At 36.2% G+C, this 17,660-nt stretch overlaps 1 protein-coding gene across 5 annotated transcripts in view; it reads left to right on the top strand.

Moving 5' to 3' along the window:
• The window catches only part of CCDC91 (coiled-coil domain containing 91), a 379,139-nt gene that overhangs the window by 121,525 nt on the left and 239,954 nt on the right, over positions 1–17,660 (top strand). For all 5 annotated transcript variants that reach the window (XM_047787312.1, XM_047787313.1, XM_047787311.1 and 2 more), the window contains exons 4-6: positions 872–1,032; positions 1,933–2,136; positions 2,886–2,990. In XM_047787312.1, coding sequence (XP_047643268.1) covers positions 872–1,032; positions 1,933–2,136; positions 2,886–2,990 — 470 coding nt within the window. The remainder of the gene's footprint in view (positions 1–871; positions 1,033–1,932; positions 2,137–2,885; positions 2,991–17,660) is intronic.

The raw sequence follows: 17,660 nt of genomic DNA, 5'->3' as shown, positions 1-17,660 counted from the left end.
CGTTATTTTTTGGTAAAAACAATTCAGCCAACCAGAATTGACTTTAACATGAGAAATCTTTTGTTGTTGCAAAAGAAGAAGTTAACACAAAGACAGTGGAGTAGCTATTTTAAAGTAATTGTTCTTCCCCTGAGCTCACTTTATTGTAATAAATAATTAACTTGACTTGCCTCCTGGATCATAAGGTCGTTGAGTACGTAGATGCATGTCCTGCTCGCTGTTGTCTCCCCAGTGCTTGACACTGGTAGGCATGCTAGTGCTCTTTCTCAATGATTGGAATAGATAAATAATATCTTTCTTTCTTTCTTTCTTTCTTTTTTTTAAGGCCATACTCGAGGCATATGGAAGTTTCGACTAGGGGTCGAATCAGAGCTGCAGTTACTAGTCTACACCACAGCCACAGCAGTGCCAGTTCCAAGCCATGTCTGCGACCTACACTGCAGCTTACAGCAACTCTGGATCCTTAATTCACTGAGCAAGGCCAGGGATTGAACCTGCATCCTCATGGATACTAGTCGGGCTCCTTACCACTGAGCCACAATGGGAACTGTAAATAATATATTTTTATAATTTCTCATGGTTGGAAATGTACCCCTGATGGTAATGTGTTAGTATGTAAGCACTAAGATGTTATCAAATTGGTTTTTTTATGTGTCTGGGTCTCACATGGAAATGTCATGTTAAATTTAGAAATAGTAGTTTTTGATTTCAGACAACTATCCCTGAAAAATAGTTATGGAATCTTCATTTTCTGTCTCATTGCTTTTACTTTCCTTACTCCTTTTCCTTTCCTCTACTCTCTTTCCTTCAACCTGTTCTTTATTTTCTTTTTACTAATCCTTTTTTAAAAATTTTGTTTGTTTTCCTTTAGTATCTGGAGTCCATCTTTCTCCAGCTGCTCCTGAGATTGTACTGGACCATGACCACACATCTCCTTCAGTTGGCTGCCTCTCTTCTGAGCCCATCATTTCATCACCAGAGAATACACATGTAGGCAACAGTATTGTCAGTCAAACTCTTCCTAAAGCACAGGTAAAGACAAGCATATTTTTATAAGAAGTTTGCCTACTTATAAAGTTGCATACTGATCTAATTAAAGCTTTTGAGTTTCTTTTTTTTTTCCTTTTTTTCCTTTACTATGGGTCTTTAACTTTGAGGTTAATATCTAGAATTCACATAACTGAATAACATGTTTGTTTTGTGGCACGATTGCAAAGTATTTAAAGTTACCAAAATATGGTTTGAATATCTCATTTATTAAAATTGACCTAGTTTTGCATTGCAAAACATGGACTTCAAAAGGGAATATAATTACAAAAAATTATTTCTCTTTTCAGGGAAGCTTACCATATGTTTTCAGGTATTAGAGTATTCTTTTCAATTTAAGAGTAAAACCAAAACCACAGCAGTCATAGGGTTTATTCACTCAAATATTTATTAATCCAAACATTGTGCTAGATGCTGGAGTTAGTATAGATTTCCAAAGTGCTGTGTGCAATATTGAGTCACTTATTTTTACTAGAAAGTGATGATCAATTATAGGTTATTGATACATTTCAAATTCTGATTTACAGTTTAAAATATAAACAGAATCTGTGTGTATGTGTAAATTCAAGAATATCAGATGTGTCTGTGCTTAATTATACACTAAAACATGTTTTAGTTTTAAAATGTTTTAGTGCTTTGCTTGCAAAATAATAAATGCTTTAGACTCAAAAGTTTAGAGAAAATTTTGTTTCTTATTGCAAAGATCAGGTTGTTGAAACAGTTTGAGGTCTTCTGTTGATTTACTTAAAGGGTGAAATAATTTCGGAACCTTTGCTACAACTTAATTTCCAAATGTGGTTTCTGGTGCCCTTTGGATGTTTTCTTTCTTGGTACAGTGTAAACTTTCCCCTCTTGTGTATTTTTTTTTTTTTTAATGTGGTTTAGATTCAGCAATCAACACACACTCATCTGGATATCTCACTTTTTCCATTGGGTTTAACTGATGAGAAAAGTAATGGAACAATTGCTCTTGTGGATGATTCTGAGGATCCTGGAGCCAATGTATCAAACATACAGCTTCAGCAGAAAATTTCAAGTCTGGAGATGAAACTCAAAGTTTCTGAGGAAGAAAAACAGAGAATTAAAAAGGTATACTTGCATTTGCCTAAAAAATTCAATTTTGGAAATGCATATACTGCAAATACTGTGTAATACTAATCTCTGGTTAAAAACTCATCATTGGAAAAGTTACTGTGCTCCTTGGTGTAGGTTTAAATCAGTCATATGAGTTTGTCACTTAGAATAGTCTTTGCTAAGAAATTTCTAGTCCATTAGACATGTACTTTTAAAGAGATAAACATCTTCTAGTAGACTTTTTTTCCTCTCGTGAATGCTTCCTTCAGGTTTATTTTTGTTTAATTTGAAAGCAGATAGTATTGTTCTTATTATGTAGATTAGAAGATTTATAATATTCATTTGTCCTTATGGGAAGTCAGGTATCATGGGGTATTTGATGAGTCCTTAGGTATACATCTATTTTAGCAATTTATTTATGTGTTCTCATTTCTCCTTCCTACAATTATATATATAAAAAGACCTTAGCAAATTTAGAAAGTATATATAGAGATAGAGTGTTGTTTACAATTAGTTTAGATGCTTTTCTTTATTTTTTGCGTGAATAATTTTAGTGTTATGTCAATATTAGTGTTATATCAGTGTTTGATATTGGTCTGGAAATGAGATTGAAGCATACATTTTATAATATTGTTGAACTTTAAAAATCATACTCACTCTGAGTTCTTTCCTTACCAAGTAATTTCCAGTATGTTCACTGACAAAACTGAGTATGTTTTATGCTTTTAAATATTACAGAGTTTATGCTTGGATTTTTCTTTTAGGATGTGGAGTCATTGATGGAAAAACATAGTGTCTTAGAAAAAGATTTCCTTAAAGAAAAAGAGCAAGAAGCCATTTCTTTTCAAGATAGATACAAAGAACTTCAGGTAAACACATGCATTAAGAATTTAATATGTAAGCCTTTTGATGAAGCATGTAATATAATTTCAAAAAATGTTCAAGAGGAGTTCCCATTGTGGCGCAACGGAAACGAATCCGACTAGGAACCACGAGGTTGCAGGTACCATCCCTGGCCTTGCTCAGTGGGTTAAGGATCTGGCGTTGCCGTGAGCTGTGGTGTAGGTCACAGATGCAGCTCAGATCTTGTGTGGCTGTGGTGTAGGCTGGTAGCTGTAGCTCCGATTAGACTCCTAGCCTGGGAACCTCCATATGCCGTGGGTGTGGCCCTAAAAAGACAAAAGACAAAAAAAAAAGGTATTCAAGAAATACTTTATGAATGAAGAATCAGATACTGAAATATGTAAAATATTGACTAACATGGATGAAATTAATGATAAATGCCATTTTGAAAAGTATGAATCTGTGAGAAGCCGTGAAGGTTAGTTGTTTAAAACTCAACCTGGTGAAAAATATTCTTTTTCTGATGATTTTCTCAATTTGGAATTTGGAAAACAATGTTTTCTTATTGTGATTACATTTGAAAAGATCTTAAAATTATATATACCCTAAACTGAGATAATTAACCTTTTCCATAAATTATTTGTAATAAATATCACCTCTTCTTCTCCTCAAATTTCCTTAATAACCTTGTTTCTTCTACAGTCTTCCCCATATCAGTAAATGGCCGGCCTTTCCAGTTGCTAAAATCTGAAACCCCTGTTTATTCCTTTTTTTACTTACCTCATGTCTTCCTCAAGCAAAACGTTTTGGTTCTACCTACAAAATATCTAGATTTCAACTGTTTATCATTATGGTCACTACTACCAACCTGTTCTACACCATCCTTATTTCTCCCTTAGCATACTGAAGCATCTTCTATTCTAACTAATCTTTTCACTTCTGTCATTGCCCACTTACAGACCATTCTCCACATGGCAGCCAGTGTGATCTGTTTAATAGTTAAAGCTGCTCATGTCATTTCTCTGCTCTGAAACCTTCAATCGCTTCTCATCTCACCCAAACTAAAAGTCAAGTAAGTTCTTAAAATGATTTGCAAGGCCCTATGTTTTCTTGTGCCCCTTCTCCCTGCCTTGCCCCAAGTCCTTCACCTCAGTCCTTTTGCCTTATCCCTATGTCTAGAACACATTTCCCTGTTTTCTGCATGGTTTATTTTTTTTTCACATGTCATTTAGGCCTCCATGCAGATATTTCCCTATCAGAGAGAGCTTTCCAGACGGTGCTGATATTCCCTGTCAGCCTTTCCACATTCTGCTTTATTTTTCTCTCTAACACTTTCATGTTTGACAAACCGTGTAGTTACTTGTTTATCTGTCTAGATCATTTTAGCAGTCTCCTAAGTGGTCTTCCAGCTTCTCTCCTTGCCTTTCTCCCTTAATGATGCTTTATTTCGGCAGATGGAGTAGTGTTTTTAAAAATGTAAGTCATTTCCCAACCTCAGTTATCATTCTCTTTCCAGTGTAAATCTTATGGCTTCTCCACCTTTTCCAGTTCACCCCCAACAGTTTACTTATACTGAATTCATGATAAGATCCAGGTGAATGTCTGAGCATGTGTTGGGGAGGGCATCCCTTGACTATTGGAGTGGTGAGTGGAGGGAAATGGTTTGTGATTCATTCATTTTCTCTAACTGGAATGCTCTTCCTCCAGATATCTGTATGGCTTTCTTTAAAACAATGCAAACCTTGAAAATAAGGAAAAGCGTGTGTTCTTTCACTGTCCTAGGAGGACATCACTTACTAGACCTGCTTAAGGATTATTTAGGAGAATGTAGTACTTGATTCACTGTTTACTACTGATTTAAAGTTTCAGTTGTATTGATGTTGCATGTTAATTAATTAATTTTTTTCACAGAAGAGATGCAAAAAATATCCGTTAGAACTCCAAAGAGTACTCTTTACTGCCCTATAGGACATTCATCGGTTTTGTCTCTAACCTAGCACTCTTTCTTAGACTAACACTCCGTTATTTAAATTTTCCATATGTATACCTGTTCAAATCTCTCTGAACCAGTCTTAATATCTGATATATTCTGTTAACATAATTGATTCATTTATTAAGAAAGAGTAGCATAAATCATTTGAGTCACATTTTAACTTTATGAAAATTGTATTTCTTAACAACTCTTAGTGAACTCTAGCTTCCTTTAGAAACTTGCTCCAGTGCTACCTTCTTGTGGAAGCTTTCTTTGACCATGCTATAGAACATGTTTAACATTTCCTAGCCTCATTTCTTTGCTTTTTTGGCCCACCTCATAGCACCTGTTATTTTGATTTGTATACTCTGTATCTTTCCCCCTTCAGAGTCTAAGCTCTGTATGAGATTAGGAACTTTCCTTTCCAGTGCCTACAGCAATACTTGGCATATAATGTGGGCTCAGTTAATACTCTCGAATGGATGAATGAATGAATTCACTAATATAACGCACCCTCTGAATGGCTGATTACATAGTGTATAGCCACGTTTGTAGCCCCATACTTGGAATTATGGTGTTTATTAGAAGGTACAGCCCTGAATACTGGAACTTTGCATTTTCTTCTCTCTACATTGAGTGATTTACCCTGAGCCAATCAGTGAGATGGATACCTTTGCAAATTCAGTCTTTCAATCTGTTAATGGAAACAATGACATACCTGAGAAACCATCTAAAACTTGTCATATAGCACTCTGAACTTTCCATAGTGAGGGCCAATATAAATGCCTAGTGACATTATCATTGTTATCTTGCTGCTTTTACTATTAATAGTGATACAACTTGAATGTTCAAAATTAATATTCAATTTAACAACAAATCCCTTTTGCTAGAAACAGTACTTCCCAAGAAAACATAGTTTAGTTACCAAGAAGGACTTCCTTCCTTCCTTTCATGTTATGTGAAAAAAAGAGTAAGCTAATATTTTTTATACAACTTTAGATGCATTTATTACATAGATACATTGGTATAAATTAAAAATTTTCTGTAATTATTATTTTTTTAATAGTTATTTCCCCAATACAATTTGTTTTTCTACTGTACAGCATGGTGACCCAGTTACACATACATGTGCACATTCTATTTTCTCACATTATCATGCTCCATCATAAGTGACTAGACATAGTTCCCAGTGCTACACAGCAGGATCTCATTGCTAACCCATTCCAAAGGCAATAGTTTGTATCCACTAATCCATCCCAAGCTCCCCAACCACCCCACTCCCTCCCCTTCCCCTTGCCAATCACAGGCCTTTTCTCCAGGTCCATGAGTTTCTTTTCTGTGGAAAGGTTCATCTGTGCCTTATATTAGATGCCAGATATAAATGATATCATATGGTACTTGTCTTTCTCTTTCTGACTTACTTCACTCAGTATGAGAGTCTCTAGTTCCATCCATGTTGCTGCAAGTGGCATAATTTCGTTCTTTTTTATGGCTGTGTAGTATTCCATTGTGCATATGTACTACATCTTCATAGTCCAATCATCTTTTGATGGACATTTGGGTTGTTTTCATGTCTTGGCTATTGTGAATAGAGCTGCAATGAACACACGGGTGCATGTGTTTTTTTAGGGAAAGTTTTGTCTGGATATATGCCCAAGAGTGGGATTGCTGGCTCATATGGTAGTTCTATGCATAGATTTCTAAGGTATCTCCATACTGATGTCCATGGTGGTTGTACCAGCTTACATTCCCACCAGCAGTGCAGGAGGGTTCCCTTTTCTCCACACCCCCTCCAGCATTTGGTATTTGTGGACTTATTAATGATGGCCATTCTGGCTGGTGTGAGGTGGTATCTCATGGTAGTTTTGATTTTCATTTCTCTAATAATCAGTGATATTGAGCATTTTCTCATGTGCTTGTTGGCCATCTGTACATCTTTCTTAGAGAAATATCTATTCAGCTCTTTTGCCCATTTTGCAGTTGGGTTGTTGGCTTTTTTGCTGTTGAGATGTATAAGTTGCTTGTATATTCTAGAGATTAAGCCCTTGCTGGTTGCATCATTTGAAACTATTTTCTCCCACTCTGTAAGTTGTCTTTTTTTTTCTTTTTGGTTTCCTTTGCTGTACAAAAGCTTGTCAGTTTGATTAGGTCCCATTGGTTTATGTTTGCTCTTATTTCTGTTGCCTTGGGAGACTGACCTGAGAAAATATTCATAAGGTTGATGTCAGAGAATGTTTTGCCTATGTTCTCTTCCAGGAGTTTGATGGTGTTTTGTCTTCTAAGTCTTTCAGCCCTTTTGAGTTTATTTTCATGCGTGGTGTGAGGATGTGTTCTAGTTTCATTGATTTGCATGCCGCTGTCCAGGTTTCCCAGCACTTCTTGCTGAATAGATTATCTTTTTCCCATTTTATGTTCTTGCCTCCTTTGTCAAAGATTAATTGACCATAGGTGCCTAGGTTTATTTCTGGGTTCTCTGTTCTGTTCCATTGGTCTATATGTCTGTTTTGGTACCAGTACCACACTGTCTTGATGACTGTGGCTTCGTAATATTGCCTGAAGTCTAGGAGAGTTATGCCTCCTGCTTGGTTTTTGTTCTTGAGAATTTCTTTGGCAATTCTGGGTCTTTTGTGGTTCCATATAAATGTTTGGATTGTTTGTTCTAGTTCTGTGAAAAATGTCGTGGGTAATTGGATAGGGATTGCATTGAATCTGGAGATTGCTTTGGGTAGTATAGCCATTTTTACAATATTAATTTTTTCACTGCATGAGCATGGGATATCTTTCCATTTCTTTACATCTTCTTTAATTTCCTTGATTAATGTTTAATAGCTTTCAGCATGTAAGTCCTTTACCTCCTTGGTCATGTGTATTCCAGGTATTTGATTTTTTTGGGGTGCAATTTTAAAAGGTATTGTAGCTGGTTCTTTGAAAAGGTAAACAAAATTGACAAACCTCTGGCTAGACTCACCAAGAGGAGGAGAGTAAACAAAATCAGAAATGAAAAATAAACAAAATCAGAAATGAAAAAGGAGAAGTCACAACAGATACTACGGGAATTCAAGAAACCATGAGAGAATAGTATGAACAACTGTATGCCAACAAATTTGACAATCTAGATGAAATGGACAACTTTCTAGAGAGCTACCGCCTGCCAAAACTGAATTAAGAAGAAATAGATCGACTGATCACACAGATCACTAGAAATGAAGTTGAGTACATCATAAAAACACTCCCTACAAATAAAAGTCCAGGACCAGATGGCTTCACAGGTGAATTCTACCAAACATATAGAGAGGAACTTGTACCCATCCTCCTTAAACTTTTTCAAAAGGTTGAAGAAGAAGAAACACTGCCAAAGACATTCTGTGACACCTGTATCACCCTAATTCCAAAACCACACAAAGATACCAGCAAAAAAGAAAGCTATAGGGCAATATCTTTGATGAATATAGATGCAAAAATTCTCAACAAAATTTTAGCCATCCGAATCCAGCAACATATAAAAAAGATCATATGCTACGACCAGGTGGGATTCATCACAGGTGCACAAGGATGGTTCAACATATGCAAATCAATCAGCGTCATACACCACATTAACAAAAGAAACGTCAAAATCCACATGATCATCTCAATAGATGCAGAAAAAGCATTTGACAGAGTCCAACATCCATTCATGATCAAAACTCTTATCAAAGTGGGTATAGAGGGAACATACCTTAACATAATCAAAGCCATGTATGAAAAACTGACAACAAATATAATATTCAATGGAGAAAAGCTGAAAGCCTTCCCACTAAAATCTGGAACAAGGCAAGGATGCCCACTCTCACTACTGTTATTTGACATCGTACTGGAAGTCGTAGCCACAGCAATCAGACAAACAAATGAAAGGCATCCAAATAGGAAGGAAAGAGGTTAAATTGTCACTCTATGCAGATGACATGATACTATATATAGAAAACCCTAAGGACTCAACCCAAAAACTGCTTGAACTGATCATCAAATTCAGCAAAGTAGCAGGATATAAGATTAACTTTCAGAAATCATTCGCATCTCTGTATACTAATAATGAAATATTAGAAAAAGAGTAAGCTAATTTATGGAGTGTTTTATCACCTTGGCTAAATAAGTGATAGAACAGTGAACTGGGAAGTCTAGTAGCCAAACTGCACTGAGAGACAGGCACTCCCTTTAGGTTCTGTGTCACTACTGGCCAAGGGTAGAGGTCTGGGCCTGGCATTTTGCTGTTTGACCGTAAAGCTGGAGGTAGGACCATATTTTTTTTTTCTGTGAGGTTTGGCTCTTATAGGGCATTTATTCTCTAAAAGTTAACTGTTTTGCTAAGCTGACCTATCAGTGGACCTTTGGGTAGAGAGAGACACCTTTTCTTGGGGCTGCTTTTCTTTGTGTCCATTGGAATTTCCTGGTTGCTGGTCATTTTAGTACTCAGTTTGGGGACATGTGAGGCTAAAAGAGAACTCACAAAATTTAATGCCGTGTCATTCCTTGGGTCCTCAAGTCCCCAGGTGGTCTGCTTACTCATCACCCTTTGCAGTCTTCTTACCTTTGTTTTAAAGACAATGTCCTGTCCTTTTATCCGTACTTACTGAGAAAAAGGAGGAGGAGTGCCCCTACTTCATCTTAGTCTGGAAGTGAAAGAAAAGGAACATTTTGCATTTTAAATATTCTTTATTGTAGCTACAGCAGAAAATTAATCTTAAAATACATTAATTTGGTACTTAGTGTAAATTTTCTTTAAGGAAAACTGTGTAAGTAATCAACTCACTGTCACTGTTGATAGAGGAAGGCAAATAAAAATATGGGTAACTCAAACTGTGAGACAATCCATAAATCTCTATATCTGATTTGTACTTACCAAGTTTGTGCATACATAGGTATGTGCTGGAATTTCTGGAAATGTATGTTTAATAAATATATTTTAAATTCAATTATACCTGATCATTAACAATTAGAAAATATTGAGCTTCATTGTTTGACCTTCTTTATGTAATTCAGTTCTTTGAATATAGCCTTTTTTTTTTCAAACTACTACAAAGTTCTGTCTTATTTCTTTAGGAATAGGGGATGTGATTAAATTTGTGAGCATCAAAGGAGACCACTGTAGGATGAAATTTTAGCAAAAGTGAGTTTCTAAATTGTGAAAACATATTAAATTTCTTGCTTGAATTTATGGTCTACTAATCATCCCTCAGATATTTGAAGGCCAGTATGTTTATCATATATTTTCTATAGAATAGGGCAGTCCATATATTTTCATATTAAGGTATATATAACATATAGTACAAAAAGATAGTCCTGACCAGACTGGATTAAATTGGCTGAGAAGCCTTTCTTTTTTAAAAAAATGTTAGTATGCTTGTCTGTTTGTAAGAATACTAGGTTTGTTGTGGGAAATATAGACAATACAGTAAAAGAAAAAGAAAACAGAATTCATACCTATTTATCACCAGGAAAAATCCAGGTATATTCATGTGATCCCAAAATATAGTGCTTTAATTTTCACTTTTGTAAAGAAATCTGCTTCTACTTAGACCAGTGTTGAATGTGCCTTTGTCAAGATTTTAGTCTGACCAAAGTCATTTTTAAAAAATTTTTTTTAAATTAAATTTTTTTAAATTAAAAAACCCCACTCTTATAGAGAATTCTGATGGTGTTGTTTTATGTGGTATAGTCTAATTACCAAGAAAGGTGGAGGAGTGTGAATGGGCCCCTAACAGGAGGAAATAACAAATAGTGTGCATTCTGCAGGACAGTGGGGATGTGTGCTACCTGTCCTTTCCTGTTCTGTCCAGGTTGTGTAGCCCAAGCAGAGGAAGAAAGTGAGTCATGCTGCCTTTGTCAGAGGTAGCTATTTACAGGACTTTTCATGAAACATGAATAGAGATCTCATCTTAGTACAGCTTGGATTCCAGTGTCTTTTGTCCTCTTTCTCTGACTCCCATAGCAACTCCATCCATACATGTCGCAAGCACTAAGGATACTTAGCAACTTATCAAATGGTGCATCTCATGGTGCTACCGCATTTTAAAAATTAAGTAATAGACACAGCTGATTATTAAATTATCATCTCTGATAGTTGTCAGTATTGGTAATTATGACTAGCTTTGGAATTTTATGCACAAACTTTTTAAAGAGTTTGGATCTGTTCTTCCAAATGCCATTTCCTATTGAAGTGTCTCTTAGTTATAGTATGTAGATAATTCTGTTTGAGTATTTAATTTTTTTGTTGTTGTTGTTTTTTTGGCTTTAAGGCTGTATCTGCAGCACGTGAAAGTTCCCAGGCTAGAAGTCTGATTGGAACTGCAGCTTCTGGCCACAGCCACAGCAATGCCAGATCTGAGTCATGTCTGTGACATATACCACAGCTCACGGCAATGCTGGGCTCTTAAACCACTGAGCAAGGCCAGGGATCGAATCCACATCCTCATGGATAGTAGTCGGGTTCATTACTGCTGAGTCACAATGGGAACTCTGTTTAATTTTAAAAGGGTGGTATGAAAACACTGTGTTTCAGAGGACTTTAAATCGATCTCATAAATGGATTTGTGCTGTTTCAGATTATTACCTGTGTTCTCTTGCTGACTTCACAGGTTAGATTACTTCAGTATGAATAGATATTTTTCTCAATATTTTTGTGCTGTGTTTTAAAGTAGATTAAGACATTTGTAAATGCATTCGTCACTGTAGGAGTGTATGTTTTACCTTCTTTACTGGATTGTAAATCACTCAAGGAGAATTCTTAGAGCACACACAGATTTTTTTTTGTATCCAGTAACTGTTTTTGAGTAGTGCTTAGTGATAGCTTTTCGTGTGTGTGCGCATAATGGTATTGCCAAAAAAATAGTAAAACACGGACTTATAATGTGGCTTAGCCTCATTCTCATCCAGTGGTGAGGCAAACCTGTTATTTTTGAATACTCTAGTTTACAATCTAAAAGGATGTATTTACTGTATTCCCCTACTTATCTGAGGTCAAACCCTGACCTCAACCATTCTAGAACAAAGCCACAGACCTCACCAGTAAGTGAAAAGACTGGTTTGAAGCAAATTCTTGAAAAGTCCATGTACCTTATTTGGTAGGTAAGTCATGGAGCCTTTTTGTTGCTTAACCAGGCAGTTGAATGTAAAGTTGTGGAGAAAAGACGCATCTTCATGATTTAGCTCTCAATTGAAAGGCCACTTTTTTTTTTTTTTTGCTTTTTAGGGCCACACCCAAGGCATATGGAAATTTCCAGGCTGGGGGTTGAATGAGAGAAACAGCTGCTGGCCTACGCCATAGCCACAGCAATGCTGGATCCTTGACCCCAGCAAAGCCAGGGATCAAACCCACATCCTCATGGAGCCTAGTTGGGTTCATTAACTGCTGAGCCACACAGGGAAATCCTGAAAGGCCACTTCTTGAAATGACATTTTCCTGACTCCTCTAGCTAAAGTAGTTCCTGCTTCCCTCTCCCTCTCCCATTTTATTTTCCTCAAAGTAGTTAGCAGAATCCTGTTTATGTTTTATTTAGTACTCCTCCTTTTTCACAGAGTGTAAGTTGTTGGAAGGGGAGATATTTTCTGTCTTCTTTAATTGTCACATTATCAGCTCTTAGAATACTGCCTGGCGTATTTTAAAAAAAAAAAAGTATGTTGGTTGGTTGACCAGAATCTGTGGCTTGCGAAGTACTGTGGATTTAGTGTGTCTTCCCCCTGCCCCATGTTCAAATCGATATGTTGTTAAGCCCTAACCTCAAATGTGATGATATTTAGAGATGGCGCCTTTGGGAGAGACTTAAGTTTCAGTGAGGTCATGAGGATGGGGCCCTCATGAGGGAGGAGACACCAGAGAGCTTGTCACTCTCTCCCTGTTGGCATGTGAGGACACAGCTAGAAGGCAGGCTTCTTTAAGTTGTAAGGTAGAAAGAGACCTTTTTCCAGAAACCAACCATACTGCCACCTTGACCTCAGATTTCTAGCCTTCAGAACTGTGAGAGAATGAATTGCTGTTGTTTAAGCCACCCAATCTATGAAATTTTGTCATGGCAGCCTGAGCTAAGATGTGGAGTACAGATGTTATATGTATTGAAGGCTGTGGGGTACTGCATCATCCATTTAATGCTCCCTCTTGTGAGCCATCTCTAATGCTAAAAATCATTTGGATTCAATTTTTAGAAAGATAAAAGTAAAATCCTTTTAATTTCATATTAATAAGATATTTAAGAAATTTATAGTTTTTGACGAAGTTTTCTTGTGATAAAGGTTAATTAGGAGATGTATGTTTTCTTTTGAGTTAATACATATATTTTCCCAGTATCCTATGAAATAACATTGTATAAGAAAATATTTGGTTTCAGCTGTAGAATACAGAGAGCATTTTAGTAATGAAATATAGATATAAATATGCTACCTAGTCCATCTACTTCTAAAATTACAGACTTGCTGCCAGGGAGTTTCACAAGTTAGAGCAGTGTCCGAAATCACAGAACAGCATGAAACCTGCAGAATCTGCAAAAGGCAGCCTTCATGGCAAACACTAATCTGCTCTTTACTGCATAGGAATTTATGGATGTGGCAACAGCTCCCATCCTGCTTTTGCTTTAAGACTTCACCAAGACCTCACACATTTTAAAAACTATTGACTCCTCTTTTGCGTTCCATTTCATGAGACTTTTCCCTCCTTTCTCTCAAACTTGTCCCTCCCTTGGCTTTTGAATTCTCGCCCATTTTGTTAATTTCTTTTACCCAAGTAATATACTTCCGGGACAGCTTCTTTTTTTTTTTTTTTTAGTATGTGTACATTTTATACACATCTAAATATGCTTTCTCTGCCTTCCTTGTTGTTCTGTCTTCCAGATTTTCTTTTGCTGTTTTTCTTAAAACATAATTTTTCTAGCAACAGTCTATTAAAAAATTCTAATATAGAAATCTGTAACTCTGTGAAAGTTGCTTATAATTTCCCACCTTACAGATAACAGCGTTGAGACAGACTATCAATTTGACCTTTAAAATATTGTACAAATTTACACTTTTCACTAAGAAATACATGAGAATGCCATTTTGTCACATTCTTGCCTTCACTGTGTTACCATATTACCATTCTTTTTTTTTTTTTTTTTTGGCTCTATGTGGCCATATGTTTGGCATATGGAAGTTCCTAGGCTAGGGGTCGAATCAGAGCTACAGCTGCCGGCCTATGCCACAGCTACAGCAACACCAGATCTGGCCACATCTGTGATCTGCACCACAGCTCATGGCAATGCCAGATCCTTAACCTACTCATCAAGGCCAGGGATTGAACCCATGTCCTCATGGATACTACTTGGGTTCATTACCACTGAGCCACAGTGGGAACTGCTATCCTTCTTTTTAATATTTGCCAGTTAGAGAAGTAAAATACACTCTTGTTCTTTTAGTTTTTATTTTCTTAACATGTATAATTTTTTTTCTTATACTGTGATCGTTTTCATTTCATTCCTGAATTATGTTTATTTCTCTGTTGTCCATTAAAATATTCTATTCATTTTACTTTTAATGATTTACAGGAAATTTTTTTATGAGGGTTATTTATACCTTGTTATATATTACAAGGGTTTTTTTCTGGGTAAATTTTTAGGTTAATGGTTATCTTCTGTGGCAAATTAAGAAAAATAATTTGGTCTATTATGGATGAATTTAGAAAATATTCAGCCTTGTTTTATTTCAGTCATTTTATAATTTTGTTTTAACTTTTGATGCGTCTGGAATTTCTGGTCTTTTTTTTTTTTTTTGGTCTTTTTAGGGCCATACTCACGGCATATGGAGGTTCCCAGGCTAGGGGCCCAGTTAGAGCTGTAGCCGCCGGCCTGCGCCAGAGCCACTGCAGTGCAGGATCTGAGCCACGTCTGCGACCTACACCACAGCTCACAGCAATGCTTGATCCTTAACCTACTGAGCAAGGCCAGGGATCGAACTCACAACTTCATGGATGCTGGTCAGGTTCTCTAACTGCTGAGTCATGATGAGAACTCCATGGAATTAAAATGGGGTAGGATCTGATTATCACTTTTCCCAAATGTCTAACTTGTTGCTCTGACAGTAGTTATAGAATATTCCTCTTTCCCCTCCTTATTTGGAATACACCATTGCCATATATTAAATTTCCATAAATACTCCAATATATTCTAGACTTTAATTGCATTCTGTTGATAAGTGTCTGTTGCTTCCTGTAGTAGTATCAGTTACATCATTATAATGACTCTTGTTTATGTGAATATTTAGATATTTAATAAGGCTTTACTTATTTATCTTAGCTAATCTTGCCTGTTAATCTTCCAGTTAAATTTTAAAATCATTAAACAGTTAACTTTAAGAAAGAAAACCCTCTTGAGATTTTGAGAGAAATTTTGGACAATTTTTAGATTTATATATGAAAAGTTGACATTATTCTGTATATTTATCTGTTTAGTGGGTGTGCTTCTCCATTCTAAACTGTTTAAATCTCCCTCAGTTGAGTGTTTTGGCTTTCTTCTTAAAGCTCCTGGACATTTACTGTTTACTTTTTCCTAAAAATTTTGAGAGTTTTTTGTTTGTTTGTTTTATATATAGTAGTATACTTATCATTTAGAATTAGATTTCTTGTAATCTCACCCTGATGCTAAGTCTTGAGTGTTAGGAGGCCTTTAGCACCTACAGTTTCTATCAGTTTTGTACGTGAATTCAGTGCAACAAACTAGAGCACATATACTCTCCCAGAAACTGTCAGACGATGAAGATAGAAACATGTTAATTTCATTGTGGGAATGAATGAAAGAATAAATGTAAGCAGATGCCATACAGTCTGATGAAATTTAGAATGGAGGTAGTACACAAAATATGGAAGATCACAAAGGGGGAAAAGTCATTTGAATTTAGACTCAGAAGATTAACAGATCTTTATGAGGTTGTCAAGTGAGGAAGGGCATGTGCAAAGTCCTACAGTTATGAAGTAACATGACCTGTCTGAAAAATTGCTAGTGCTAGAGTTTCAATAGTGAGGATATCTGGTTTGGTATATTAGCATATGTGAATGTGAAGTGGATGCATTTTACTAGTAGAATCTGAAAAGGTTTCTGGAGGGTGTCAAAAAGCTTTTAGAAGTTGAGTAGCACTAAATGTATTTGCCTTTTGAAAAGATACTTCCTGCAGTTGATAAGTATGAATTGGAAGGAGATGAGATGGCATTAGGAAGACCTCTTTTGAGACTGATGCATAAGTAAGTCCAAGAGAAGTGTGATGGAGATCTTAATGAAATGGAGAAATACAAATAGAGATGGAGAGGAGGGAGAAATATTGAAAGATGTTTAGGCAAAACATTTAGAAAATTTAACTGTTGGAAGTGAGGAAGAGTAAAGGAGTTGAAGATGGCTTGGCTTTGAAGTTTGCAAAACTCTTTAGACTCCATAAACTTTCCTTGTGAAAAAATTTTTTCAATATATGTTTATAAAATATTGATGGTTTTCTTTACCTGCTAGCAAATCTGTAACAGCAATATGATATGAAATTGGTGAGATAAGGGATGTATACAGAATCTCTGCTTGCATTTAATCGTTAAATCCTGTTATTTTTCTTCCTCAGTGTCTCTGAAATACTTAGCACTTTTTCCCTCAGTATTTTTGCCCAAACTTGGCCTCTGTCTATCAGTGCTGTATAGAAACACAGAGATACAGAAAAAGATAGATTTTATTTCATGCCAAACAAATGAAGCCACAGCAGGCTTATGCCTTAATGACTGTGTTCTCCTTTGGGAGAGAATAGGAGATAGTCTTAGAGTTTGGGAGTGGAAAATAGGGCCACAGATGAAGATCAGGGTAGGTGCAAGAAAGCTTGCATTCTTCAAAGCTGGTGTTTAGTGGCCCCAGCCCTAGTCCTGGTGGTCCTCCTTTTTTCTGGAATGAAGAATGCTTCATCAAATAGTTATGTATTGCGGGTTCTTGTTCTGCAGAAGAGCTCAAAGGTATTTTTATGTGTATCCCTTGAAGGAGAACCAGGACCCTGCCCCAAGGCTGCCCTAGTGTTTTGTGATTGCTCCTCCCTTGTCTCTGCATTCACTGGCTTCCCTGTAATCATGGAACTGATTTGAACCTACCCTTTGGAACTCAGGGAAGGTCATAGAGGCTGAAACTTATTTCCTAGAAACAAGAAATGGGGGACACGAAGGCTTTTGTGCCCAGGACCCCACAGGGCCCTGCTTGGATTCAGTATTGTCATTATACCAGTGTAGGGAGCAGTCATCTTTCACTGATGTTACTACATGTGATTCTGTTTTGCACCAATCCAATATCCATGCTGATTCAGAATAATTCTTAAGACCTGGTCATTTTATCCTCTAAAAATCCTCAAGTGATTCTCTATTTACCTTGTGATTAAGACCAGCCTTTCAAAAAAATCTCATTTTTCTTACTTGTAAAATAGGACTAATAATAATACTTCCTTTTTCAGTTATTGTGAAGATTAAATGTGTTCATGTGCTCAAGTATTTAAGAACAATATCTGGCATACAGCAGTATATAAATGTTTTTAATATTATTTTTATTACTTGCTTAGTAACTTTCTTCTAGACTGTAAGAGGTTTGAGTATTATGTTTGTCTTTGGTATATGTTTTATGTTTAGTACAGAATGAAGTGTTATTGAGTGCCTTATCCATAGTCAGTTTATGTGTGAATGAATGAATGTCATCTGGAAGCATGATAGTGAAGCCTTCAG

Source organism: Phacochoerus africanus, chromosome 7 (assembly GCF_016906955.1).
Source record: "Phacochoerus africanus isolate WHEZ1 chromosome 7, ROS_Pafr_v1, whole genome shotgun sequence".
In the NCBI taxonomy this organism is placed as follows: Eukaryota; Metazoa; Chordata; class Mammalia; order Artiodactyla; family Suidae; genus Phacochoerus; species Phacochoerus africanus.
The sequence above is the reverse complement of the archived record's forward strand: the minus strand, read 5'-3'. Positions and strand labels throughout refer to the sequence as shown.